The 27,261-nt window shown below is 47.2% G+C and overlaps 2 protein-coding genes, 1 long non-coding RNA gene, 5 other non-coding genes and 1 pseudogene across 8 annotated transcripts; 1 reads left to right on the top strand and 8 right to left on the bottom strand.

Annotated features, from left to right (window-relative positions):
* Positions 1–6,184: 6,184 nt before the first annotated feature.
* On the bottom strand, positions 6,185–7,458 carry LOC137749854 (STE20-related kinase adapter protein alpha pseudogene; annotated as a pseudogene).
* A 5,863-nt stretch (positions 7,459–13,321) lies between these two features.
* On the bottom strand, positions 13,322–15,778 carry LOC137778289 (uncharacterized). Its single transcript, XR_011076828.1, has 3 exons — positions 15,679–15,778; positions 14,697–14,843; positions 13,322–14,026 (listed from the first exon to the last, which is right to left on the bottom strand). It is a non-coding gene; the product is annotated as an uncharacterized lncRNA (long non-coding RNA).
* A 503-nt stretch (positions 15,779–16,281) lies between these two features.
* Positions 16,282–21,428, top strand: IDH3B (isocitrate dehydrogenase (NAD(+)) 3 non-catalytic subunit beta). The gene is made up of 12 exons (XM_068565220.1): positions 16,282–16,334; positions 16,454–16,534; positions 16,647–16,745; positions 16,845–16,965; positions 18,892–18,952; positions 19,030–19,162; positions 19,264–19,397; positions 19,488–19,590; positions 19,682–19,828; positions 20,061–20,155; positions 20,269–20,329; positions 21,020–21,428. The coding sequence occupies exons 1-12, from the start codon at positions 16,299–16,301 to the stop codon at positions 21,104–21,106; spliced, it is 1,158 nt and encodes a 385-aa protein (XP_068421321.1). The 5' UTR covers positions 16,282–16,298; the 3' UTR covers positions 21,107–21,428.
* Positions 21,429–21,432: 4 nt separating this feature from the next.
* On the bottom strand, positions 21,433–26,896 carry NOP56 (NOP56 ribonucleoprotein). Its single transcript, XM_068565219.1, has 12 exons — positions 26,815–26,896; positions 26,583–26,672; positions 26,016–26,130; positions 25,269–25,430; positions 24,913–25,111; positions 24,355–24,542; positions 24,122–24,273; positions 23,841–23,941; positions 23,326–23,474; positions 22,985–23,106; positions 22,661–22,798; positions 21,433–21,891 (listed from the first exon to the last, which is right to left on the bottom strand). Exons 1-12 carry the CDS (start codon positions 26,815–26,817, stop codon positions 21,520–21,522), a joined length of 1,791 nt encoding a protein of 596 aa, XP_068421320.1. The 5' UTR covers positions 26,818–26,896; the 3' UTR covers positions 21,433–21,519.
* On the bottom strand, positions 22,868–22,939 carry LOC137750773 (small nucleolar RNA SNORD57). Its single transcript, XR_011070558.1, has one exon. It is a non-coding gene; the product is annotated as a small nucleolar RNA SNORD57 (small nucleolar RNA).
* Positions 23,198–23,268, bottom strand: LOC137750774 (small nucleolar RNA SNORD56). Its single transcript, XR_011070559.1, has one exon. It is a non-coding gene; the product is annotated as a small nucleolar RNA SNORD56 (small nucleolar RNA).
* LOC137750792 (small nucleolar RNA SNORD86) lies at positions 23,693–23,778 on the bottom strand. Its single transcript, XR_011070577.1, has one exon. It is a non-coding gene; the product is annotated as a small nucleolar RNA SNORD86 (small nucleolar RNA).
* LOC137750784 (small nucleolar RNA SNORA51) lies at positions 24,667–24,798 on the bottom strand. Its single transcript, XR_011070569.1, has one exon. It is a non-coding gene; the product is annotated as a small nucleolar RNA SNORA51 (small nucleolar RNA).
* LOC137750794 (small nucleolar RNA SNORD110) lies at positions 25,587–25,654 on the bottom strand. The gene has a single exon (XR_011070579.1). It is a non-coding gene; the product is annotated as a small nucleolar RNA SNORD110 (small nucleolar RNA).
* Positions 26,897–27,261: the final 365 nt, after the last annotated feature.

The following is a 27,261-nucleotide window of genomic DNA, read 5'->3' as shown; positions in this document are numbered from 1 at the left end:
GTCACCAAATAGTTGCAAGCTTAGTTGCCATGTAGGAAGCAAGGCCACTCAGGTGACAGGAAAATTGTGTGCATTTGTACCAGTCAGATTGAAACAAGGTTGTGCTGGATGGCTGGATGGTGTGTTTGTACTACCAGCACAGGGAAGGGGGAGGTTCCATATTCAAGAGCTGCCACTGATGGCAAAGGGCACAGCCAAATTGTTTCAGACCAGCCATGCCCACATGAGTTTCCTGTTTCCATAGCATGTGGACAGGATGACAAACCTAGAGGGAAGGGATCAGGTTGCCAGCTGAAACTTGGCTCATGTGAACTAGGTGATGGTGTTGCTAGGCTGCACTGCTGGATCTAGGGGACAAAGAGAACACTAATCGTCCCCCCTCCCTGTACCTGCTGGCACCTAAGATGTCTTCTCACCAGTCTTCCATAGCCACGGAAGCAGTGTATCCCACGCCAGTACCCATATCTTCACCTTTTCCCCAGTATTTCCCTACTCATACCCTGACCTTTTATCTGGAGGGGCCAGGTGTGAGGGGAGCAAAATTTACAGAGACCCCTTATATTGATATATCCCACCTTGGCCTGTGTAGGCCAGTGTAGGGGGACTTGGCAAGCAGTATATTCAACCAAGTGGTCATTACATTTATGATTCAGGATCACGTAATCCACCAAGAGAATCTAGGTGGCTAAACCAGAATTAAGTTTGAACCCCCTAGGCCCCCTTTTGCTAGTCTGACACCTGGAGGGTATACCACCTTGGTTAGCCTGGGATTGTTGTTAGGGAGAAAAAAGAAGCACCATGCCCAGGAATAGTCAGAGTCCCAAATCTTCCTCCACCCTTTTTGTCCTGATCATTAACGAGGAAGTGGCTGAGAGGAGATGATCCTTGTCTGGGGATGGCTGCATTCAGTGACCACACTGCCTCACTGAGGTGTGTGGACAAAAGGAGACGAGGGAAGTAGTCAGAAGTTTTTGAGTTTATTTTTGAGGAGGCCATTCCAGTGCTCAGTAATTCAGGGTGCCAGCAGGTGGTAGGGAGTATGGCACGGCCATCAGATACCTTGACTATTGGTCCCTGGTTGGGTGGCTTTTGCAACGAAGGGTGCATCATTGTCAGGCTGTAGATGATCTGAAAAGCCAAAAACTTGACATGGCTTAGTTACAAGGGCCACAATGGTGGTGGCCAGAGTCTCCTGATCAGACTAGAACAGCAACACTGTAACTTGAAAATGTGCCCCAGAGCAGTGAGGCACCAACGACAGTCCAAAGAAAGGGTCAAAGGTCTGGGGTAGTCAATCATCCAGGAGTAGGTGGCAGCAATGCACTGTGCAATGTAGCCTCTTTACTATAAGACAAACAGCTCCACTTTTGGGAGGTGTCACAAGTCTGGTAGGTAGTGGTGGCTTCTGCATCAGAAACATACAGTTCTTTACTTTGTGCCCCATCCATGATGGTGGATGTGTTGCTGCGTCTGGTGCAACGATGGATCCAGGCAGTGATGGTTGTTGTATGGGTAGTACAGGCTGGATCAACAGCTTGATTTAAGTTGGTCTTATTAAAGAAGGGCCCTTACCACGGGCATCTCCATGGGAGACCCAGGTTGTCTGATTGGTAGCTGAATTTGTTTCCACAGTTTGCAGCTCCAAAGAAGAATGCCTTTAATTTGCCAGTCTTGCAGACAAGACAGCTAGGCCGTTGGCAACAGCACAAAAGTCAGTAAAAATGTCCTAAGTTTCTTCAGGGGAGGTATTGGCCAGGACTATGCCTTGAGTTCTGCCCATTGAGCAGAATGGCCATGCCTGCTTTTGATTCTGCATAGCTGATACTGAGGTTGAATATGGACATTGCTGGTGTGCTTGAAAACCAGGCAGGAACTTAGGGGACCCTCTGTGAACTGAGGGCCCCATTGAGCTAGCAGTTATGCTTCAGGTGATGAAGTGAGGAATAAAGTTTTCCCCATAGGGATTGCTGCCACCCTTTCATGTAAAACCCAGGTAATGTTAGAGCTAGGTCAGGTGTGCTCTTGAATACAGTAAGTCCACTACATACGAACCTTCAAGTTGCAAACTTCCAAAGATGCGAACGTGTGTTCCCATGTCCAATCATGTAAGTTAGTTCACGCATCTGGTGTACATTGTCACATGCGTGCATCCTCTACACAAGTGGTTGTGCTTTGTGTACTTTACTGTACAGTATTGTATAGAGTACGGTAGTATAGTATTTTTATTTCAAGCCCAGGGTGTCCAGAAGCAAGAGTAAAAGCAGTGGTGATGTAGCTGGTACTGCTAAGAAGTGCCAAGTGATAAAGATGGAAACAGAAGTGAAAATAATTGAGAGAGTGGAGCGAGGCAAAAAGATGGTAGACATCTCTTATTCTTATAACATGAATCATTCAACCATTGGCACGATTCTAAAGAACAAGGACAAGATCATGGGGCATGTGAAGTCTGCCGTGCCAATTATGTCAACAATAATATCGAGGAAGCATGGAAAAGTGATGGAAGAGGCGGAGAAACTTCTCAGTGTGTGGACACAGGATCAGCATCGGTGTCAAGCCCCACTCAGCTTAATGCTGATTTAAGAGAAAGCTAAAAGGCTTTATGAAGACTTGAAGAAGAAACACAGCGAAGAATCAGAGGGTGCAACTTTTAATGCCAGCCACGGTTGGTTTCATTGGTTCAAGGCTAGAGCCAACCTTCAGAACATAAAAGTAAGTGGCAAGGCAGTGAGTGCAGATACGGTAGCTGCCTGGGAATTTCCTGAAACACTTCCAGAAATTATTGATGAAGGCACATATTTACCCGAGTAGGTTTTTAATGTGGATGAGACAGGACTGTACTGGAAAAGGATGTCAGACCGAAGTTACATCAGTAAGGAGGAAAAGTTGATGCCAGGTTATAAAGCAGCAAAGGATAGGCTAACTCTGTTGTTTGGTGGCAATGCTTCTGGTGATGTTAAACTGAAGCCTCTCTTAGTTTATCATTCAGAGAACCCAAGAGCCCTTAAAAACATAGCCAAGGGTTACACTTCCTGTTGTACGGAAGAGTAACCCCAAAGCCTGTGTTACACAGGCCATTTTCCAGGACTGGTTTTTCCGGCACTTTATCCCAGAGGTAGAGAAATATTGCTTGGAGAAGGACATCCATTCAACATTCTTTTGCTGCTCGACAGTGCTCCAGGCCACCTCCCATTCATGGACGACTTTCATCCCAATGTCAAAGTAGTGCATCTGCCACCGAATACCATGTCGCTTATCCAACCTATGGACCAGGGAGTTATAGCGACTTTCAAGAAATATTATTTACGTCACACTTTTTGTCAGGCAGTAAAGGTGAGTGATGAATCAGGAACAACTTTGTGACAATTTTGGAAGGACTATAACATCTACAAGGCCATAAAAAACATTGACTTTGCTTGGCGTGAGGTTACGGCTGTCACCGTGAATGGGGTTTGGAAGAAACTTTGCCCACAGTTTGTTCATGATTTTCATGGATTTGAGAAGTTGGATGAAGAGTCCAAAGAAGTCTTCAGCAACTTAGTGACCCTCAGCGAGAAGCTGGAGCTAGTCCTGCAAGAGGACGACTTCATTGAACTCCTTGCTGTGCAACATGAGGAGCTTACTAATGAAGACCTGTTGGAATTGGAGGCCCAGAGAAAGCATGAAGAGAGACAAGAGGAAGAAGAAGTAACCGAAGGACTGAAGAGATTCACGATGCGGGAAATGGCAAGGGGATTTTCTTTATTTGAGGAGACACTGGTAGTTTTCGAGGCACAGAACTCAAATGTAGAATGGTACACGAAGTTTGCAGGGGCCATTCAGAATGCAATCCAGTGTTACTGTGTCATCTATAATGAGAAAAAAAAAAAGACCTGCTACCCAGACATCATTGGATCGTTTTTTCAAGAGGGTAGATAGAATTGAATCCAGCAAGGAACCAGAACCTGTGCCATCAACGTCAGGCATGAGTGAAATTGCAGCTTGCCCTCTGTCTCCTATTGCTGACGATCCTTCAGCTCTACCGTCTCCCACCTCCTCTCCCTCCTCCAGTCAGTAACTCTTCTTGCCTGTTCACTCGATGCCAGCCCCTGTGTGCCAGCTGTTGTACTATTCTACTGTACTTTTCAAGGTACTGTACTGTAAGATTAAAAATGTTTTCTCTACTTTTTGTGTTTGTTTTTTATGTATTATTTGTGTGAAAAGTATTATAAACCTATTGCAGTACAGTACTATATAGCCAATTGTGTTAGTTGGGTACCTAGGCTAACTTTGTTGGACTTATGAACACATTGGACTTATGAACACGCTCTCGGAATGGAACTCATTCATATGTAGGTGACTTACTGTATAGTACTTCCATTTGACTAGCAAGGTCTTTTGTGTTCTTCCCTGGATAGCCACCAAATCCAAGTTTACCCATCCCCAAATGGGAATGTCAGGTTGAAGAGTCACGGGACTTCTATGGGTCAGTAAGTAAGAAATTAGCAGGTTCCAAAAGGAATGTACTTGGTGACTGTGTCCAAAAGGTGATGCTGTTGTGCGGGAAACTGGCCTCCTCTGAGTAATCGCAACCATTGAGTCTATTTCTTCCCATTTCCCTTTCTCTTCTTGGAAGCCTATAGGGTTTCTCCTGGACCATCTTGGAGGATTCAGGAATCACCTCTCTACATACAGCAGTCCCTGAGTGAGCGAATCCCCTCTGACACTTATGGGCATTCACAGTACAAACCTGTACCAACATCAATACCAATTATACTTCCAGCAGTGGCAGCTCCAACAACAGTACACTGAATTGACCCAAAGGACCCACCATAGGGCCAATTTAATTTCCTGTCCCCACTTCAAACTTTGCTCATAGCCCATCAATTGAAACACTTTTTTTTCTTCCAGTTTTATTGAGATATAATTGACATTCAGCACTGTTTAAGGTGTATAGCACAATGCTCACATACATCGTGAAATGATTATCACAGTAAGTTTAGTGAGTATCCTTCATTTCATAGAGATGCAAAATTAAAGAAATAGAAAATATTTTTTTCCTTGTGATAATTCTTAGAATTTATTCTCTTTCATATATAACATACAGCAGTGTTAATTATATTTATTGTGTTGTACATTACGTCCCTAGTATTTATCTTATGGCTGGAAGTTTGTACCTTTTGACTACCTTCATCCAATTCCCCTTCTATACCACCCCGTCCCGTAACCACAAATCTGATCTCTATTTCTATGGATTTGTTTGTTTGTTTTTGAAGTATAAGTGACCTACAACACTATGTGAGTTCCTGTTACACAACATAGTGATTTGATATTTCTATAACATTTCAAAATGATCACCAATATAAAGTCTAGTTACAATAAAGTCTAGTTACAATATGTTAGCTTACAGACATAAAAACCTTACAGAGGTTTTTTTTTTTTTTTCTTTTGATTCTCTGGAAGTTTTCATTTGTTCTGTCAATGAAACTCACACAGCATAAGGACTTAGGCCCTCAGGCTAGGCAAGACATCATGGCCCTTGGAAGAAGCACCAAGGCTGCCTGCAGGAGATGGTAAGATGGACTCTTGGTGGGAAAGGAATGAGCTACACAGATGAACCAAGGGAAAGTTTTAGGGGTCAGGGCCCAAGTGAAAAGGGGGATGAGGATGGACTGCCCTAGCCTTAACCTAGTGCTTAAAAAGAAAAAATACCCTTCCCTTCAATTATTAGGGAGAGGTATGAGGGAGGCGGTTCTTATTGCTTGCCCCTCCATGGACCTATAGGATCTGAGAGCAGGGGAGAAGAATGCAAGCAGGCTGGTAGGAGAACCAGAGTGAGAAGTCACACAGTTCCCTGGGTGGATGAGTCAAACCCTGGGCTTGGACTTCAGCCCCGAGGGCCAGAACAGCATCTCTTTCTTCTGAAGAGGTCAAGTCGCCTGAGCTCACAGAACTAGGAATGTCAGATTTCCAGCCCCTCCCGATCCATGGTTGTTGGGATTCCCTTGTGTCTGAAAAGCCTTGGAGCAGTAAAGAAAAGTTTCTCTCCAGGAATTTCTTTCCCAGTCAGTAAGCAGCCAACTCTCCTGGCAGAAATGTCCTTTCTGCCCAATCTGCCCACAGGAGGGTGGGAATGTGGCTAGCCCTCAGGAAGTGTCCCAGAGGCTCATACGGCCCAGGATGGAGAATGTGCACCTTCTTCAGAGGCTCAGAACTTCCACTTGTCCACCTCCAGCTCTTCCAGGTTTGTTACCAGGCCAAAGATTCCACTGCGATCCTGAGACTGGCTGCCTTCAAAATTGGTGATGGGGGTGACAGGACAAAGCAACTCAGGCAAAGCCTCTGAGGCACGTCGCTTGATCTGCTTGAAGAAAGAATGGTTCAGGAGGGTGCTGGCACTTGGTCTTACATCTGGGCTGTGCTGAAGGCACTGCCCCACAAAGTGGGGGAAGTGGAGTGAGAAGGTGCGGTGATTGATAGGGGTGGGACGGTGAGTTGCTATTGGAGGTCCTGGGGGTGCTGGTGGTCAGGCTATCACTCAGGCCAGAGTTGGCCACTGAGCGCGAGATGCTCATGGTCAGCTCCTGGGCAGGGATGGTGCTGGTGTACAGCAGGCAGGGCACAATGCCGTTCAGCTTCTCCAGTAACATCTGGGTGGCAGGCATATCCTTAAAGGGGACATGGCTATTGGCCAGTTCACAGTCTGTGATTCCCACACTGTAGATGTCAAACTTGGTATCATAACCCTGAAGATTCTGCTGGAGGACCTCTGGGCTGAGCCAGGGCAGAACCTTGATATTGTACTTGGTGAAGTCGTGGACCACACGCTGCTGCTGCCCATGGCTGATCATGTTGAGGTTGCTGCTTAAACTGGACAGGTAGACCTTCCCATCTGTGGAGATCAGAACGTAGGTGCCTGTCTTTGACACTCCTGTGCATATATCCCACGTGGTGGATGTAGTCCAGGGCCTTGAGCACCCCCTGCAGGATGTAAGCAATTCCCAGCTCATTCATGCTGTCCATGAAGTGTGTACAGATGAGGTCCTTTGCAGAGCCATATGCCATGAATGATGTGATAACCCACAGCTCATTGTCTATAATAAAGGTGGCTTGATATGGCAGGATATTGGGATGGCTGAAGATCTTAGAGACATGGAGCTCCCCTTGCAAGTATGTCACCGGCTCATTGGAACAAGCTTCTAGGTTAATCCTTCGTACAGTCACATACTCTCCCATTGGTTTGTACCTTGCTAGATTCACTGTCATCAGGTCCTCGAATCCTTTGCCTGTAACGGTGAGTAGCTCATAACACCCTTCCTCCGGCAGAAAGCTACTCATGATCTCCTGTTTAGAGAAGGATGCTATTGACTCTGAGCTTGCCTCATTGGTTTCCAAATGGTTCCAAATCTCTTAAGCCCTCAACAATGAACTTTTCCGAGACCAAATGGCTAATTCACTCTATTTACTTACAAGAAAAGACATGAGTTCCTAACATGTAGACCTACTTTAATTTCAAAAATTTAAACCCAGCTCCACCTCCTTGGTTTAAGGCTATACCGACGCCAGGCCGATTGCTGGGAGGCCAGAGTTATTGACAATATTCCCCATACTGTACATTTCATACCACTGACTCATTTATTTTGCAACTGGAAGTTTGTACCTCTTAATCTCCCTCACCTATTTCTTTCCTGCCTCCACCCCTCTCCCTTCTGGCAACCGTTTGTCCTCTGTATCTATAACTCTGTTTCTGGATTCCACATATAAGTGAATTCATACAGTATTTGTCTTTCTCTGTCTGACAATTTCACTTAGCATAATACCCTCTAGGTCCATACACGTTGTTGCAAATGGCAAGATTTCATTCTTTTTTATGGCTGAGTAATATTCCATTTATTATATATACCACATCTTCTTTATCCACTCATCTAAGTGGACACTTAGGTTGCTTCTATATCTTGGCTATTGTAAATAATGCTGCAACGAACATAGGGGGACATATATCTTTTTGAACTAGTGTTTTTATTTCTTTGAGATAAATATCCAGGAATGGAATTGCTGGTTTCTATGGTAGTTCTATTTTTAATTTTTTGAGGACTCTCCATAGTGTTTCCATAGTGGCTGCACCACCACCAACAGCGTACAAGTGTTCCCTTTTCTCTGCATCCTCACCAACACTTGTTATTTATTGTCTTTTTGATAACAGCCATTCTGATGAGTGTGATGTGATATCTCATTGTGGTTTTAATTTTTTTTCATAAATTTATTTATTTTATATTTTATTTTTGGCTGCATTGCGTCTTCATTGCTGGGCTTGGGCTTTCTCTAGTTCCGGCGAGTGGGGAGTGCACAGGCTTCTCACTGCAGTGGCTTCTCCTGTTGTGGAGCATGGGCTCTAGGCACGTGAGCTTCAGTAGTTGCAGCCACAGTCTCAGTAGTTGTGGCTCACAGGCTCCAGAGCACAGGTTAAGTAGTTGTGGCGCATGGGCTTAGTTGCTCCGCGGCATGTTGGATCTTCCCGGTCCAGGGCTCGAACCCGCATCTCCTGCATTGGCAGGCAGATTCTTAACCACTGCTCCATCGGGGAAGTCCCTACCATACTGTTTTGATGACTGTAGCTTTTCTTTCTCAAGATTGTTTTGTCTATCTGGGGTCTTTTGTGTTTCCATACAAATTTTAGAATTATTTTTTCTAGTTCTATGAGAAATGTCATTGGTATTTTGTCAGGAATTGCATTGAATCTGTAGATTGCATTGGGTAATATGGTCATTTTAACAATATTAATTCTTCCAATCCATGGACACGGTGTATCTTTCCATCTGTTTGTGTAGTCTTCAATTTCTTTCATCAGTGATTTATAGTTTTCTGAGTACAGGTCTTTTACCTCCTTAGTCAGAAGTATTCCTAGGTATTTTATTCTTTTTGGTGTAATTGTAAATGGGCTTGTTTTATTAATTTCTCTCTTGCTGACAGTTCATTTTTAGTGTATAGAAACGTAACAGATTTCTGAAATTGGGTGATATTTTTACCTTACAGGAAAACAGACCAAGGCGTTTAATGTGTGTGGATCAGGAGCTACTGCAACAGCTTCAGGAGATCATGGTATTCCAGAAGGGAGAGCAGGGAGTGCTGGGTGGCAGGGGAGGCTAGCTCATGGCAGGGGGGCAGGCAGCTGGAAGACTTTCATTTTCTCTTGGCCTCTGCCTTCAGGATTGGAGTGCCACTGCCTCCTCCCTCATGAACCTCCAGCATCAGTCCAGAGAGAACCTAAGCCCAGGAACATTTTGCCCCCAGTCCACACTGCATCCCTGGGTGCCTTCAGCCACCCCTGCCTGCATCCATCCACAGGACTGGGTAAGATGCTGACATGGACATTGGGTCCTACAGAGCTGTAAGCGTTTGAGATCCTCAGCTCCATGAAGTTCCCAGCATACTCTGCTTTTTCATCAAAGCGGCTGAGGGTGGAGTGTGGATGGCAGAGAGGGATAGGGAGCACAGAGACAAAGAGCGGGTCTGTGCCAGTAAGCAAGGCTTTGTGTTTGTTCACTTCGGGTTTGAATGCCATCTGTGGGGCCCAATCAAATAAACTTGTAATGTTTTTGGCTTATCTAAAGCTCTATTCCAAACATCCTGGCTGATGCCATTTATTTCAGCTTTGGGGACCCTTTGATTCAGCAGCCTCATCCACATTGACTTTTGGGTGGGGCTGTGCAGCTTGCTGCCCCATTGTCATAACATCCTTCCTCCTCCTGCATGGGGGAGAGTGAGTAGGAACCAAAGCACCATTCAGGTGGCTTGTTTCAATCCTGCCTCTCACTGCTTAGCCTCGTTAACAGGTAGGACAATGTGAGACCCTCACTCTAGCCACCCTTACCCTGCCGCCCACCATTTGGGTGAGAGGATTCACTAACATGTGCCAGGGAGTCTTTTCATATCCCCTGATCTGGTCCACAGGGTCCTTTGTCCTTCCTATTCCAGATAGCCATATCTCTGTCAGCACCCTATCCTCATTGCCAAAACTGTCAGTGTCTGGCATTTGAATTTACCCTGCTGATAAGTGAATAATTAGCCTCTTACTGTTTCATAGATGCTGACCAAGATGAGACTCTAGTGACAGAGACAAAGGACTTTATTATGCACGGCACATTAAGCAGCATAAGCACAATGTTTACATTGGCTCCCTTGCCCCCCAAGTTCCACAGGGGCAGCATGGAGGGCCCCAGTAGATGCCATGCATACAATGGGTTTGTGTTGCATCTGAGGAACACTGAGTTTGGGGAACCCACGTGTTTTATAGCAGGAAACAAGCAAGCCTGCTTTTTGTCCGAGAGGGAGGTATTACTTCATCCCTCAAGGTTGCTCACTACAAACACAAGCCTGAGAAATGGCAAAGAGCAGTTAGGACCCTGTATCCTTGGTATACCCAGGAAGACTGTGCAGGGACACCAGGGCTCATGGCCGGTTGCCTCTCCTAGTAGTTCCTACTCCATGTCCGTTTCCAGGCCATGCTTGTCTCTTTTTTAAAAGCTCCACTTCTCAGTCCTGATCAGCAGTTTCTGCTGCCCTTCTCTAGTCTGCCCAGACTGGATCACGGCAGCAGAAACAAAGAAAAGAGAAACTCAAGCTTTTTTTTTTTTCCCCCCCACACCGTGGCACGTGGGATCTTAGTTCCCCTACCAGGGATCATACCCACACCCTCTGCATTGGAAGCACGGAGTCTTAACCACTGGACCTCCAGGGAAGTCCCCCCAAGCTCTTTTAAGATCACAGATGCAAAAGACTTAAATAGATCTTAGCAGATCAAATACAGCAGTATACTTAAAGAATAATATACCATAACCAAGCTTTTCTAACATATAAGGATGGCTCAGCATTAAAGTTTATCAATATGTATTAACAGACTCAAGGATAAATTTCATTCGTTCATTTAGCAGATACATATTGGCCCAGGGTTGACAAAAATGACAAAATTCCAGCCCTCAATGAACTTACATTCGAGTGAGAGACACAGACAAAAAACAAAGAAACAAATACATAATATGACATCTAGTAGTGACTGGTAAAACTGAGAAAATAAAGCTCCAGTGAAGTGATAGATATCAGCAGTTTCACATGGTTTCACCTAATATATATGTGGGAATTTAATATTTGACAAAAGTAGAAATTCTTATCTGGAGAAACAGATAAATGATACTGGGGCAATTAGCTAAACTTTCAGAAAAAATAAACGTAGGTATTTATATTTCACCTTTTATAAAACTACATTTCAGATAAATTAATGACCTAAACCAGAGAAACACACAAGACCATAATAGCATTAGAAAAAATATTGGAGAATATGCTTATCACCTTAAGGTACAGGAGGCCTTCTGAAATGAAAGCTAGAGCATTGAAGACAAAGACTGACACATTTCTTTCTGTATCATGTGGAAGGAGAGCAGAAGCGGTGTGTGCAACTTGCAGGAAGTGTCATTAAAGGGCTGGGGGCCTCTGCTCTCCTTCTTCCCTGTCCTCCTTCTTGCTGGGTGGAATACATAAATGGTGGCTGGAGCTGGAATAACTGTCTTGAATCAACTTGGGAATGAAGACCTTGCAAGGTGGACCAACAGAATAATGAAGTCTGAGCCTCTGACAGGATGGAGGCCAATCCAGCCCTGAACCAACTATCAATGAACTCTTATGCGTGCAAGAAATAAACCCCTTTCTTGTTTGGGTTGTGGTTATGTTGTGCACTATCACTTTGCACCTGAATCTAATCCTAACTGATACACCTTCTCAGCCCTAGGTGAAAGATCATGATTGTTTGTGTAAGCCACTGGTTCTCAACTCTGGGTGACTTTTACAGTCATCCAGGGAGCTTTTAAAGAACACCAGTATCTCACCCCAGACCAATTACATCAACACCTCTCGTGGTAGGGTCCAGATATGGGTATTCTTAAAAAGCTCCCCTATGAGTCTAATACGCAGTCAGACTATGAAGAATTGGTTTAAGCCAATAAGGACAAACTTCTTCCCCTCCTTCCCAGTCTCCCTTGTAGTAGGAGAGCTCATGGACCTAGTTCTGGCCTGTGATACCTAAGTGGAAATCCGCTGAGATTGTTTCTGGGACAGTGTTTACATTTCTGATAAAAAGGAGCATATGTGGCTGTGACTGTTCTTTCTCCCCCTTTCTAGCTTTGAATCCAGAAGTGATGTCCAGAGCCACAGCAACCATATATGGTGAGTATGAGGCACCAAGGATGAGGATACTAGACAATATACTAAGGCTGGCAGAGTGAAAAGTTAGAGAGCCTGGATCTCAGGGTGCATCACCACACAACTAAACCAATCCCAGTAACTCCTTACCTTCAGAAAAGAAGGGAAAAAAACCCAACAACCCTTATTTGTTTAATGAGTTTTCTGTTTATTGCAGCAGATCACATTCATAACAGAAACATATACAGGTGTTTTGGATGCACTTTGTAACATTTATCATGTGTACAAAAAAAATTGTACAGGAATGTACACAGCAACATCGCTGGTAATAGCCCAGACTAGAGATCACCTAAGAATCCATTGACGTGAGAAAAGCTCAATAAATTTAGTAAATTCACATTATAGAATACTATGTAGCAAAATAAAACAATAAGTCTGCTCATTTTCTAAAACATGGTATCTTAGATCTCTAAGACATGGTGCTGAGGGAGAAACGTAAATTATAAGACAGTAAGTATATAGAGTATGAAACCATTTATTCTGAAGCACACACCCATACACTAAAAGTAATACTATATATTATTCCGTGCGTGTAAGGAGGCGTGCTTGCATATGGAAAACGTTTCGGGGGAGACAGCTAGCTGCCTATGGGGACAGGGCAAAAGGATTGGGGCTGTGGCTGGGGTGGTAAGAAACTTTGGCCTTATTTGTAATTTATAAATTTTTAAAAAAGGAATGTAATCATTTACCTACTGTCCAATTAAAAATACCCAAGCAAAATTTTATATTAAAATTAACAAGAAAAAAGAAGTTCTACTTTTGGGGGACTCTTCCCACTGAAATCACCTTTCTCATTCTCTGCCATCTCTGACCTCTTGGTCTCTTCTGTTCATCAAGAGCAGACCCCAGCTCCTGGATCCTAGCCTTTCTCCTGCCTCTGCCATGCCACTATCTTAGGTGACTCGCACGGGGACACAGATGACCCAATGTAGGTCTGAGTCCTCTCTGCAGAGGTCTCCTCGAGCTCTCTTCGGGATCCACTCCCATAGTCCCATCTGGGACTCCTCTATCACTGGCATCTGCTCCATTTCCAAAACGGCTGGTGGAGACATCCTCCTTTCCTTCCATCTTACTTGCTCAGTGACTCCCACGAGCACTACTCTGACTATTTTGGGATCTTTGATACTTTTCCCACCTGTCTATCCATTAGATCTCTTCTGACTGTCTTCACTTCCCTCCCGATCCCATTTTGCCAACACCCTCAACTCTCTTGTACCTCTCTCTGGCAAAATACATCTTTAGATGAACCCAAGTATTGGCTTTCTCCATGAAATCAGACATAATCATATCATGGTAAATTCATGGTCACCATTCCAACAGCGTCCTTAGTATTGCTCATTAATCCCTCTCCATTTCTCTCAGCTCTAGAACTTAAACCAATCTTACTCACTACTCCTTACTGTACCTCATCTCCTCAAACATGCCTGCTCTCCTCACTGGGTCCCAGTGCACCATGGCCATTCTCACCTCCACAGAATAGTAGCTGCCTTCCCCAGTTCTTTTTTGCCAGCTGGTGCATCCAGTCCCCCAACTGCTTCTGATCTTGGTCATTAACTGCTCACAGCTAACCCCTTCTCTGGGAGGGTTGTCCATGGTCAGTGGAGCCTCCAAGAGCCAGAGATGCCTGGAAGATTAGCCCACACAGGGCTGAAGCAGAGTTATTAAGCCTTGCCTCAAATTGGGACAACCCTGAGACATCATTCCTGCTCCAGGGCTCCCCAGAACAAGCTGAGGTAGACTCCAGCTGAGGCTACATCTTGCTGAGCTCCATCCCCTGCCCTCTTCTTAGGAAAGGATTCTAAATGCATAAACCAAAACAAATAGGATTACAAATAAAACTCATTACACTGATAATAATAATAATAATAATAATAATAATGCAACCTTGTAATACAGTGCTATGTGTGCTGCTTTATTAGTGCATTAAATAACAAAATCTAGCATTAGGTCAAATAATGTCAAAGTAGAGATCAGAGTAAACGATATTTCAGGATATCTGCCACAACTGAAATGCGGTATGAATTATAATTTCTATTAGTGACAAAGTCAAGGGTACTAAAGGTAGCACTACAATTTCACTCTACATTCATAATGATAGGAAATACTAAATTTCAGTTAGAGTTTAGTGAGAATAAAGATGTGATTTTTTTTGATTTTCCCCTTCCAAGTTCATGGTACTGATTTCTATTCATGGACACCTGGAGCTCTGGTTAGGACCCCATTCTGGAGAATTTATAGGCCTAGGAAACTGACATTCAATTCATCCAGCCTCATACTGAACACTCATATATGCTTCATAACAATTAGAAGGGAGAAGATGGTTTAACCTCCCTCATGTGCCCAAGAGTCTGGTTAAGGAACTTTACAAGGGTCCTGACTGAACTTCCCTATTCTCAGGTAGTATCAGCGAGAGATGCCTTAATAGGGACACGAAGTCCAGGAGAGCTCACCAAATTCACCAAACTCACCAGAAGAACACAATGGCCTTAGATAGTGATGGTCACATTTCCTTGGCCTGAATCAACTGGCATCCTTCATCAATTCCTTTCACCCTTTTGACAGCCACATGGCGTTATACCAATTAGCAGATGTTGTTTGTCAGGCTGGGCTCAGATCTGTGCAGAATTTAGAAATGGAAATAATGTTGTAGTTGCCCTCAGGAAAATTAACATTTTCTGGGATGAAAATTAGATTATCAGAAATTAGACCAAGACGGCACTCTCTTCTTTCCCACCCTAAATTTCCTAAAGTAACAGAAAACATAGTTTTTAAAAAGTGTAAATCTCCCACTTTTTCTCCATTAGAAAGAGTAACATTTGGAAGAGAAAAATGGTGGTGGATGGCAATAGCAGTGTGGAACTGGGAACTAGGGAGTCTAAGGAGGCAAGATGGTGTGAATGTTCTCTGGTTTTGATTCTGGAGATGGAGGAGTATGTCATATTAACATTATACATTGATAAATTATTCAATTAGCTACAATATTAACAGCTTTTTCATGTGTTCAAGCACTTTTCATGTGTTCAGGTTTCTTATGCATTTATTATCTAATTTAAATCTTTTCACCCAACAGTAGAGAATGCCCTTGCCTAAAGGAATGCAGAAAAGAGACACAGAGCTTGTGCTTGATCCCCAAGATTAGAACCACTGCATTCTTTCCCTTGGGCTGGGAGAATGCTCTGCACCTTTTTGGATGGATTAGGTATACAAATCACCTAGTTAGTGGTTCGTAAATTTGTGTGTATCACCTGGGGGAGCCTGTTAGACATGCATTTTCTGGGGCCTCAATCCTGAGATTTGGATTCAGCAAGTCTGGGGTGACACTCATAAGTCTGCACTTTTAACAAGTGCCCCTGGTCCACTTTTGTCATCTGTTTTAGGCATGTCGTTTGTAAACAGCATGTGACTGGAAATTTAAAAATAGGTCTGAAATTCCCTTTTGGTCACACTTACAAGCTTGAAGTAATTTCTGTCTCCAATTACGATCCTGCTCAGAGGAGTTCAGGCCTAGGATACACTATTAGGGAAACAACTGTCAGAGCAAAGAACAAGCCCACCTAGGAAAAAACAACAAGGAAACTTGATTAATACAGAGTAACCGGGCAGGCTAGGAGACTGAAGAAGCCAGACACACACACCTCCTCCCATGGATGGGGTGGCGTTCATTAATGCCTTTAGTGTCGAACATACGATTGTTCAGTGAGAATTGATTAAAAGAATAACAAATACGTGGACACACAAACATTAAGACAGATTCTCCAGTATTGTTTTTCAACTTGTTATTAAACTCGTTTGATAAAATGAAACCTCATATTCGCCTTTAATGTTATTTTGAAGTTTCAACATAAATACGGCGTCTGAAAATAAAGCAATAGACAAAGCGGCGCTGTGTAGCATCAGGGTCCAAAGGAAGTGGTGAGTAGAAGTGGATGAACGCGGAGGAAGAGGAACGGGTCGGCGGTTTCGGTTGGAGAAAATGAGCGTACCTCCCAGCATTCGTGACGGACCGGAAATAGGGGCGGTGAGCCTCGCCGGCTTCCGGCGTCATTTCGCCGCGACTTCCTGTGGAGAACATGGCGGCCCTCGGCGGTGTCCGCTGGGTGACCCGAGTGAGGCACGGGGCATGCTGCGGCAGGCGGGAGGGCGGCGGGTTTGTACCGGGCTCAGTGAAGTATTCGGGACCTGAGGCTCCCAGATCCGACCTCAAAGGCTTATGTGACTGTCGTAGGCGCTGGTCGCCGCCCCGAATCCCAGGGCATGGAGGAGCCTGTGTACCTCGGCTGTAGCGCAAGCCTCCTCGCGGAGCCAGGTAAGTGCAAGTCCGGCTCCGGTCTCGCCCACGCCCCTGACCCGTCCTCTCCTGGCCTACCCCAGGACTCCTGCCCCAGCCCCAGCTCTAGCTCTGCTGACCCTGCTCGCAGGGCGAGGACGTGAGGGTGGAGGGCGCCTTTCCCGTGACTATGCTACCGGGAGACGGCGTGGGGCCTGAACTGATGCACGCTGTCAAGGAGGTGTTCAAGGTGAGTGGCCTGGGGGAGTCAGCCAGCAGGGGCGATGGCCTGGGTTGGAAAGGACTTACTCGATTCTGACCCTGCGATTTTTGACACCTGCTCCTGAAGGCTGCCTCTGTCCCAGTGGAGTTCCAGGAGCATCACCTGAGCGAGGTGCAGAATATGGCATCTGAGGAGAAGCTGGAGCAGGTGCTGAGTTCCATGAAGGAGAACAAGGTGGCCATCATTGGTATGTGTGCCTCCTTGCTACCCCACCCATGTTAGTTAAAATCAAACGAATAAGTGTTCATTAACCTTCCCTCAGCACACACATAATACATTAACTCTACCGAGCTCCCGCCACTGATTGGTGGCCATCAGTGGGAATCCAGTTGGAAACCCAGGAGTTGAGAGATCGTGTGCCTCTCATGCTGTCTATGCAGGAAGGCTCCATGAGTTTGTAGTCTGTCATGGTGCTACATTATGGGTCATCAAGTCTTGTTAACTGTGTTTCTAGAATGCCATTTCTAGCTGCCTCTTTTCTTTTGTCTTCCCTTTTGCTTCCCTCCTGTAATCGCCTCATTAGATTTTTTGGCTTTCAGTTCTGCCCCTACAGTCCATCCTCTACAGCTCTTCTCTTGGAAAAACCAGCATGACTTTCAGGCCCAGCCTTAGTGTAGGAGAGTAAGCTGTTTATGAGCTGACCCTCAGCTTTTCTGCCTTTGTTTCTACAACACTTGTTGTGTGCTTTGGTCACACCAGACTATATTAGTTTCCAAATACATGTACTGTCTTGACTTCTGCTGTTCCTTCTGCCACAGTGTTCTCCTTTTGGTGCCACCTGTCAGAATCTTCCTCACTCACTGTATTAGTTTCCTAGGGCTGCCATAACAAATTACCACAAACCTGGTGGCTTAAAATAACAGAAATGTATTCTCTCCCAGTTCTGGAGGCCAGAATCCTGAAATTAAGGTGTTGGCAGAGCTCCTTCTGAAGACTTGGGTAGAATCCTTCCTTGCCTCTTCCAGCTGCTGGTGGCTCCTGGCAGCTGCTGGCATTCCTCGGTGTTTCTTGGCTTGTAGATGCATCAGTTCAGTCTCTGCCTCTGTCTTTATATGGTTTTCTCTACTCTGTGTCTGTGTATCTGTTTCTCCTTCTTTTCTTGTATAAGGACTTGTCATTGGGTTTAGGACCTACCTGGATCCAGTGTGATTCCGTCTCAAGATCCTTAACTTATTATATCTGCAGACACTGTTTTCCCAAATAAGGTCACATTTACAGGTTCTGGGGGTTAGGACATGGACATATCATTTGGGTGGTTCACTGTTCAACCTAGTACACTCACTCAACCTAAGGTCTGGCTGAAGTGCCAGCTGTTCTATGATACTTCCTGATGTTACCAGAGGGAATTTCTTCTCTGTGCTCCTGTGCGTGTTGGTAATACCTCTCCCATGGTATTTATCATGTCTTTCATATTAACTGTCTTCCCCCAATGCATTGTTTGCCCCTTGAGGACAGGAATTTGTGTTGTGTTTTTTGGTTGATATCCCTAGTGCCTGACACATGATATTCAATAAGTGCTGGTTGAGAAGATGTCAAATATGTAGTCATAGAAACATCAAGAAAGGTCACAGATCCCCTAGGTTGTTTCTCAACCTATTAAACCCAGGCTCCTTTTTTTTTTAAATTAAAATTAATTAATTAATTAATTAATTCATTCATTCATTTATTTATGCCGCACTGGGTCTTAGTTGAGGCACACAGGATCTTTAGTTGCGGCATGCATGTGGGATCTAGTTCCCCGACCAGGGATCGAACCCGGGCCCCCTGCATTGGGAGTGCAGAGTCTTACCCACTGGACCACCAGGGAAGTCCCGAAACCCAGGCTCTTTGATGACATGAGAAAATTCTTTTCTGTCCTTTTAGGTCATTTTGAAGTTTCAACATAAATTAAATTTGGTGACTAGAAATGAAACAGTGGGTAAAATGTTTCTGGTTTTAACTACATTATTTTCCTTTGCCCCTTGCCTCCAGAGGCATTTAAGTATCACTTATTTGGGAGTGGGAGATGGGAGTCTGGGGGGGATCATTGAGGGGATTGGACACCAATCTGGGTTCCCTTGAGCTTGGCCTGTGCCTAACCCCCCCCCCCACCACCTCAACTTTGTTTATGCAGGAAAGATCCACACCCCGATGGAGTATAAGGGGGAACTAGCCTCCTACGATATGCGGCTGAGGTAGGTGGTGGGAGGACATGGGTGAGTGGGGTACTGGGGCACCAGGCACAGTGCTCATGGCTCTGCCCCATCCCCAGGCGTAAGTTGGACTTGTTTGCCAACGTAGTCCATGTGAAGTCACTTCCTGGGTACAAGACTCGACACAACAATCTAGATTTGGTGATTATTCGAGAGCAGACAGAAGGGGAGTACAGCTCTCTGGAACACGAGGTGAGGCCCTAGAAATCGCGGAGGGCAGGGGTGAAGTGGGGAGAGAGGCACAGCTCCTTCCCTTTTTTCTAGTGTCACCCAGCTGCTTCTGTCTTATGCAGAGTGCGAGGGGCGTGATTGAGTGCCTGAAGATTGTCACTCGAACCAAATCTCAGCGGATCGCAAAGTTCGCCTTTGACTATGCCACTAAGAAGGGGCGGGGCAAGGTCACAGCTGTCCACAAGGCCAATATCATGTGAGGGACATGGCTTTGCATGGGGTAGGTTCCTGGGAAGGTAGCTCCCTGCACTCTATCGGCTGAATGTTCCCTTTGGCCCATGGACAGGAAACTGGGGGATGGGTTGTTCCTGCAGTGCTGTGAGGAAGTTGCTGAACTGTACCCCAAGATCAAGTTTGAGACAATGATCATAGACAACTGCTGCATGCAGGTGAGGCCCTCCCGGTGTCTCCATTCTCAGTGCTGAGAAAGGCAGGGAATAGGATTTACGTCTTTCCTCCATGCCCACATTTTGCCCCCAGCTGGTGCAGAATCCTTACCAGTTTGATGTGCTGGTGATGCCCAACCTCTATGGGAACATTATTGACAATCTGGCTGCTGGCCTGGTTGGGGGAGCTGGTGTGGTCCCTGGTGAGAGCTACAGTGCAGAGTATGCAGTCTTTGAGACGGTGAGTGAAGTCACCGCCTCCCTCAGCCCTCTCTGTGCCCTTCTTCTGACCTCAGGTCCCCTTGATAGCTCTCCCCCAGTGCATCCCCCTCCTAAGTGACCCTGGCCTGCTCCTGTCCCCACCTTACATCTCAGTGTTCCTGGCCTGACCTTTCATCCTAATGCCCTTCCCTGACCTCAGCTTCCGCAGAATGTCTGCTCCCAGTGACTCTGGCCTGCTCCTCTTTCCACAGGGTGCCCGGCATCCATTTGCCCAGGCAGTGGGCAGGAATATAGCCAACCCCACAGCCATGCTGTTGTCAGCTTCCAACATGCTGCGGCATCTCAAGTAGGTCACTGCCAGCCCGGGGAGGCAGCTGGCTGTTGTTCGGGGAGCACAGGTGGGGAAATCAGGGGGATGATATGGGGGCTATCTCAGTTTCTTTCTGTCCACATTGACAGTCTCGAGCATCACTCCAACACGATTGCAGATGCGGTGAAGAAGGTGATCAAAGTCGGCAAGGTGAGTTTAGAAAGGCTGTGGGGTTTAGGGTCTCGGCAGGACTTTCTGGGGAACCTGAGTTGGGGCGTCCTTTCCCTCCAGGTCCCAAGAGCCTCTGCTCTGCTTTTCCCCCAATCCCGTCAGGGCTGTTCATTTCCCTTCTCTTGGCTGTTTCATCCTCTTGATCTCCTTTGCCTCCTAGTTCCCATCTGCTATTCCCTCTTTCCTGCTCCATCCATTGGCTCTTTAATTGGCCATCTTAATGGAGAACTTGCAGCTTCCTGTCTAAGGGGAGATGGAGGAGCAGAGGGAGATAGCTGGCAGGATGAGGCACCAGTGTCACTTTCTCCACACCTGGAAGCCCATCCTCATCTGCCATTCCCCTGCCGTCATCTGTGCTTCCACCTGGTCTTCTCTATTTCCTCCAAGGCATCCTTCTCCTGTCTCCACAATCTGCATTTCCCTTCTCACTCATGCTCAGCTTCCCACCCTCGCCCAGGCCACAGCAGAGCTCGAACAGTGGCTCTGGCCCTCAAAAGACAGGAACGGACGGGTCCATGCTCTTCCAAACCTGGCCGCCTCCTTGCATCTCTGCTGCATTGTCTTCTTTTTCTGGCCTTGTCACCCTCTTTGGATTCCATTTCCATCACACTGCCCTGCCTTCATGCACTCTCTTTTCTTCCCCACGGCTGTTGCCGGTGGTGGCTGTAGGTGCGGACTCGAGACATGGGCGGCTACAGCACCACAACCGACTTCATCAAGTCTGTCATCGGCCACCTGCACCCCTATGGGGGCTAGAGCCCGTTATTCCCTCCAGCCTCACAAGGACCATACACCTCCCTTCAGTGCAGTGGACCAGAGAAGAGCCCTAAACCTGTAGACCATTATCACCGTCTGGGCAGAGCCTAGGTTGTCTGGGGCTGGCTTCCTTAGGGAACTTACTTAGGTGGTGGGGGGTTAGGGATGGGGCCCAGGCCACAGAGTTCTCCACCACAGGTTCGAACTTCTCACATGGGTGGTTATGCCGCCTGCCAAGACTTCACTGAGGCGGTCATTGGTGCCCTGTCCAACCCATAGGTCCCACCATGTAAGGTGTCCAATAAAACATGATATGACATGACTCGTGAATTTTGTTTTTATTTTTATTGGGCTATAGGGGATGGGTTGGGAAATATCTCTGTAAGTTATGCCCTACTAGGGAAATGTCCATTCTAATTTTCCTGGGATAGCTTTCGGAGCTTTTTCTTTTTCTTGGAGCTGCCGCTCTTGCTGGCAGCAGCCTCTTCAGGTCCACTGCTGAGAGGCTCCTCCTTGGAAGAGAATTTCCTCTTTTTCTTGGGGACCCTCTTGTTTCCTGACTCTTCAGGGTCACTATCTGGTTCCTCTTTGGGGAAAGATTTCTTCCTCTTGGGAAGACTTCCACTGCCAGCTGTCTCTTCAAGATCACTACTAACCAGCTCCTCCTTGGAAAAAGATTTCTTTTTTTTGGGTTTGGAGGAGACAGATGGGTCTTCCATTCCATTCTCCTGAGGAGCCTCCTGGGGCTTTTGCTTTTTCTTCTTTTTGGGTCTTTCACTTGTCTCCTGATGGCAGAAAGGGAAAAATGGGCATGAAAAGAGTGTCATCCATTGTATGAACATGCATACACACCCCGTTAGAATTCCAGCTGTTAAGTACCCAGGGCAGAAAGACTGGTGGATGGAAATGGTGTTAAGACTGTCCAGTGTTTCTGGGATGATTTTTAAATTGTATGGCTCTAACTCTGGAAATGCATGTCAAAGGTGACCCCCCCCACCGCCCACCGCCAATCACTTAGAAGGTAGGGAGAATACACAATTATCTAAGCCCAGTAAGTAATTTACAGAAAACCCTACCATGCTGGTTGCAAAAGAAATCATGACACCAAGTTCCAGAGGGGACCCTGAAACACTGGCGGACTGGGCACTACAACAATCCCAGGGAGAATGATTCTAACATAGCACACTGGAGCTCTCCCTGCCCTCAACCCCCAGTATGAAATGCTACCATTTCTAGACATGTCTGGGAACAAGCAGAGCAGGAATTTACACTACCCCCGGTTGAGGACTCCTGGGAAGCAGCCAAGGACAGAACACACTCGCCCAGTGAACAGGTGCTGCTACAAACCAGCGCTCTGGGCTCTTGAGCGAGTTCTCTCAGCACCTATCTCCTTCCTATAGAATCAAGAGGTAGTTTTAGAGGTTTCAGATCCTTATTTCAGTCCAAAAGCCTGTATTCCAGACCTTGACTTGAGGTGGCATATCCTCTGTTCTGCTGTTTTCTGCCCTACGGCTTAAGATCTTCACCCAGGGCTAAGGGCTGTCTACTACTGACCTCACATTCCTCTGGGGTACTACTGCTGTTTTCTGAAGACGCCAGGGCAATCGCAGCCAGCCTTTTCTTTTCCTTCTTCAAGCGTTTCTTCTCCTGTTTCTCCAGCTTCCTAGTAATCTCAGCAGCCGCTTCCTCTGCCTGGCCAAAGAAAAGTGCTGAAAAGGTTTGAAGACCTCTGGTTCCCCAGGTCTCTCTCTTGGCTTTATTGGATCAGGCTCATTAAATCAGTTTTAATGCCTCCACTCTACATGGTCAGGCTAAGACAGTTCATCAACTCCAACAGCCAGCTCTGGTTCTCCCCACCTGACCTGACCCCAAACTGACCTGAACCATTGCCTCCTTCATAACATCCAGATTCTTTCGTGGAATCTCTCCAGTCTCATAGAAGGACAGCCGCTCCTCAACTTGTTCTCGAAGCTTCTCCCCAAATACACTGGTAGGTACCTCTGGATATGCATGTATGTAAGTAAACATAGCACGTCAGTCTCTAAAGGGACAAACTACTCACCACCCCCAGTATTCCTTCTACCCTGAGCTTCACTCAGACTCAAAGTATCAACACTCACTAGGTGAACTGCTGTTGACGAAAAATACTGCCATCATTGTAGAAGCTGCTAGGGTAGTCAGCCTCCCTCCCTCCCAACTGCCAACTTCCCCACCCATACCAGAGAAGCAATCAATTCGTGAGGCAATACTGCATTTGTTTGCCAGGTATCGGGAGATGCGGCCTTTGTTCTTGGCAGCTGCTCGGCCAATGAAGGTAGAGTGGAAAATGAGTCCATATTTTGGGGTGTTACCCCTTGTCTTCAGGGCTCTGGGAGAAGAATATTCAGCGGAGAGTTTTAAGATCAGAAATTTCAACCTCGTTAGCTAAGGCAGCGCCTCCCTTCCCCTCTTCCCCCTGTTTCCAGGTAAGCCTCAGGCCAGGATGGGTCTCTACCCCACCTCATGCCAAGCCACCACTCCCAGAGGCAGAGGGAAGGCATCCAATGTCGCTGACCTGGAAAGTTGGTCCCTGTGCTGGGCCCAGGGAATCACTCAGACACCAGGACTGGCCATCACCCCCATAGCAGAGGCCTGTACAGGTCAGGGAGCCCTGGTCAACCATCACCGTGATCCCCAAACAAGCAGTGGGCACCAGAAGTGGCACCTGAGTGTGGGCAGGTGCCCTCACTGGTACCTGAACAGGGCCTTTTCAGCCCCAAGGATCTGCACTGTGGATGCTGGATACTTGGCCAGATTGGTGAGACTGCCAGCGTGAGCAATGAGACGTGCACCTACCTGGAGAAGGATTCAAGGAATTAGAGAAGCTGGGATTGCCAACCTACCAACTGCATAATCCTGCTTCACCTCCTCCCCATCAAGTACCACTGGGGAAGATATGATGGGTCAGGAAATACAACAATACAAATATACATGGTAATTTCTTAATCCCCCATTTTTTGGTTTCCCATGACGCACCGCTTCCCCAATTAGGGCGGACAGGCTGGGGGCTACTTGGCTCATCTTGGATCGCAGGTAAGTGTGTAGGCTTTGGCGGTACTCTGACAAAGACACCACACGACTGGAGAAGCTCTCGATGTTTATCAAGTCAATGGCTGATATGTCCATGCCTAAGGGACATCAAGTATGAATGCAGGAGCCCAGTATTCAGAGCCCTGTACCTTATTTTGGCTGCCAGGCTCTATACTGACCCATGGAGGACCGCGAGGCATCCAGAATAGCCTTAGCCTTGGCTGCATCCATTGTCAGCTCCTCCAGCTTCTCCAACTTTTCTTCATTCAGCTCCCTTCGGTTTCCAATGAACTGAGCAAGGCGGCAGTATGTAGCATTGTCATTGATGATCTTTACCAGTTCAGGAAAGTGATACCCATACCACTCCCTGCAAAGAGCCACAATCACTCCATGGCCCAGCTGCCATGTCTCAAAGCTATAGCCTCAGCCCTCTCCAGATCTACTCTTTGCCTGGAGGAAAACGGGAACAAATCAGATCCAAAACCTCAACTCCATGTCGCCCCATTCACAATACAGACCAGGCAAAGGGCCTGGGCTGAGGTGTATATGGGGTGCGTTTACTCTGCCTCCTCTTTCTATACAGTCAGTGTAAGAACACAGCCTGTGGTAAGCACCAGGAGGCCCAGCTCCACCCCACATGGTTCTACCCACAGGAGCCAGTCCTGATCTCAAGATTCAAAATTAGCTAAACCACAGACCCAAGACCTTGTTTCTAAGGGGTCATCCCTGCACTTTACCTGACACGCATGGAGAAGGTATTGATGTCCTTATCCAGCTGGTCCAGGAGGCTAATGGACTGGATAATCATATTGTCCACTCGGTTCACATTAAACTTAACTTTGGCACGAGAATAGCTGTGTCCCAGCCCCAGTTGGGCTTTACAAGCAGACAGATCAGTCAGACCCTTCACCAGGTTGTGGAAGTGCAGACGGACTCCTGGAGGAGGGCAAGACTGTGAGCAAGGAAGGGCTGAGCCAGCTCCTGCACCCATGGGCACCAGCCAAGCAGGAGGGCTTCCAAAAATCAACCTTAAGCCTAATGAGTTTCTAGACACCCCCACCCAGAATTCAAAAATGTCAATAGACGGTCTCACCTCGAAGGATCTCGGCTATGACACCTCCAGTCTGGCAGTTGTACCCTAACTCCTCTTGTATAGCAGCACCTATCTTGGGGTCCCCAACCCCCAGGAGCACTTTCTTCTTTTTGGTTGGTAGGTGAGTCTCCAAGAGCAGGCGGAGGTCCTCATGAACAACACCTCAGGGCAAAGAACAGAGCTCCCACTAACATGCTGAAGGATGCTTAAATCATAAAAAGGAATCCTGTCCCCTCAACTGATCACTGACAGACTGATCTTACATTGGTCTTGCAGAGCATGCTAGGATGGTGTGCCTAGAGCCCTCCCCTTCAGGCTTTGCTCAGAGACATGGAGACATCAGTGATTATACTCAGGGGATTGACAGACTCAGGTCATCACTGCAAAGCCTGCATCAACCATGGGAGGAACACAACTCGGGCTCAATAACATAAGTATGAAATACATTACTGAAAGCTTAAAAAACACCCTGGAGCACAATAGGAGCATTTAGTACTGGATTTACCTTCTGGGACCAAACCTCTTTCTCTTGGCTTTTGGTATCAAAATCAATTGAACAAAGTAGCAGAAAACCACATTTGATTGGGTCTAGTATTATACCAGTCCCCCCACCCCAGCCAGATTTCATTTAGGAATCATTTATCACTACAGTGCCCACAAGAAATAAAGCCTACATCCTAGATTGTGCAATTTAAAAGGTTAACAGTAGCAGGCTTATCTCCCTAAAATATTTAGTGGCAAACTCACCTTCAGACACAGCGTTGGCATTTTCCAAGGCAACCTGGGACGAGGAAAAGGGACAAAAAGCCACGAGACGAACGATGTTGTGGAACTTGCCCAGGTTCAGCACGCACTCCTCCACCTGGGGGGGAGAAACACGATGAGTGGTTTCCTTCCCTCGCCCTTGCCTCTAGGGCGCAGTAAAGCAGCTGCAGGTCTGGACCAACCGAACGCTTTAAAAATGAACGGATCACGGGGCCTAAATCCCGGTTCCGCTTCATCGGTACGGGGTGGAGTCCGGGAGACTTTTTTTTTTTGCATCCTTCATATAGTTTTATTTGCTCTTTATGCAAAAATGAAAATCTGCATTTTGTATAGAGTGCACACAAATTCGAATGCGGGAGACTTACTTTTAAATGCTTCTAACACGATTCTAATCACGAATGCAAGTAAAGATCCCCTGCTCTTGAGCTGCTGCGCACAGCGCACCCCCCCAACGCGCGGCCGGCCACGTGGGAGCGCGCGGTGCATGCTGGGGCCCGCGCTGCCCGAGGGGCTGCGGCGCGGCCGGGCGAGCCCACCGCGTCCACTCACCTGCGGCAGCAGCAGGCTGATCTCCTCCACCTCCTTCAGCGCCAGCAGCGCGTAGCCGACCGCATGCTCGAAGAGCACGTGCAGCAGCACCTGGAAAAGGAGCCGGGGCGCGAGCGTCAGCGCGGCCCCCGCGTTCGCCTGGCTTCGCTCCCCGGGCAGGCCCGGGCCCCGGCCCGAACCCAGGCCCAAACCATGGCCTCCGCCTCGCCGGCAACCCGCAACCACTCCTCACCATGGCGCTCGCTCTTGGCCCGGCTCGCACTGCGGCGAGTGGGTTCTGGCGGGCAGAACCAGGCTCCGGAGGCCACGCCCCTGCGTCTTCGGCCAATCAGAGGCCGGGGACTGTACCTTTCCGCAACTTCGGAGGGGGTCCGCCGGGGTGGTACGGCCCGCAGGGCGGGGGCGCGAGTGCGGACTAGCCGGCCTTTTCCGGCCTCCGCTGAGGCTTGGTTGCCGGGCACGCGCGGGGCCGAGGGGGCCCTGCAGGCCGCAAAACGGTTTGGAAAGGCGCTTTTCCGGATAACTGTCCAATCCCTCATGTTTTCATCCTGTAAATTACGGGCAGCAGAGCTCTGTGGAATCCGGGCTGGAGGCCCCCGCGCGGGCCGCGGCGATCCTTCCGGGCAGAAACTATTGCGGAGCCCACTGTCCTCAGCGCCGGGGATCTCTGGACCCAGGC

Source organism: Eschrichtius robustus, chromosome 16 (assembly GCF_028021215.1).
Source record: "Eschrichtius robustus isolate mEscRob2 chromosome 16, mEscRob2.pri, whole genome shotgun sequence".
NCBI classification, from domain to species: Eukaryota; Metazoa; Chordata; class Mammalia; order Artiodactyla; family Eschrichtiidae; genus Eschrichtius; species Eschrichtius robustus.
This window is presented reverse-complemented; position numbering and strand designations above follow the sequence as displayed.

Bases quoted from the DNA above. Each gene is read 5' to 3' on its own strand.
- NOP56 (XM_068565219.1), bottom strand. The intron at 23,475-23,840 runs GTACCAGTGAGG...TTCTTCTCCCAG, and splicing joins GCTGAAAAGGCCCTGTTCAG to AGCCCTGAAGACAAGGGGTA. The intron at 23,107-23,325 runs GTATGGGTGGGG...ATGCATATCCAG, and splicing joins ACGAATTGATTGCTTCTCTG to AGGTACCTACCAGTGTATTT.
- IDH3B (XM_068565220.1), top strand. From the start codon at position 16,299: ATGGCGGCCCTCGGCGGTGTCCGCTGGGTGACCCGA. The intron at 16,966-18,891 runs GTATGTGTGCCT...TTGTTTATGCAG, and splicing joins GAACAAGGTGGCCATCATTG to GAAAGATCCACACCCCGATG. The intron at 20,330-21,019 runs GTGAGTTTAGAA...TGGTGGCTGTAG, and splicing joins AGGTGATCAAAGTCGGCAAG to GTGCGGACTCGAGACATGGG.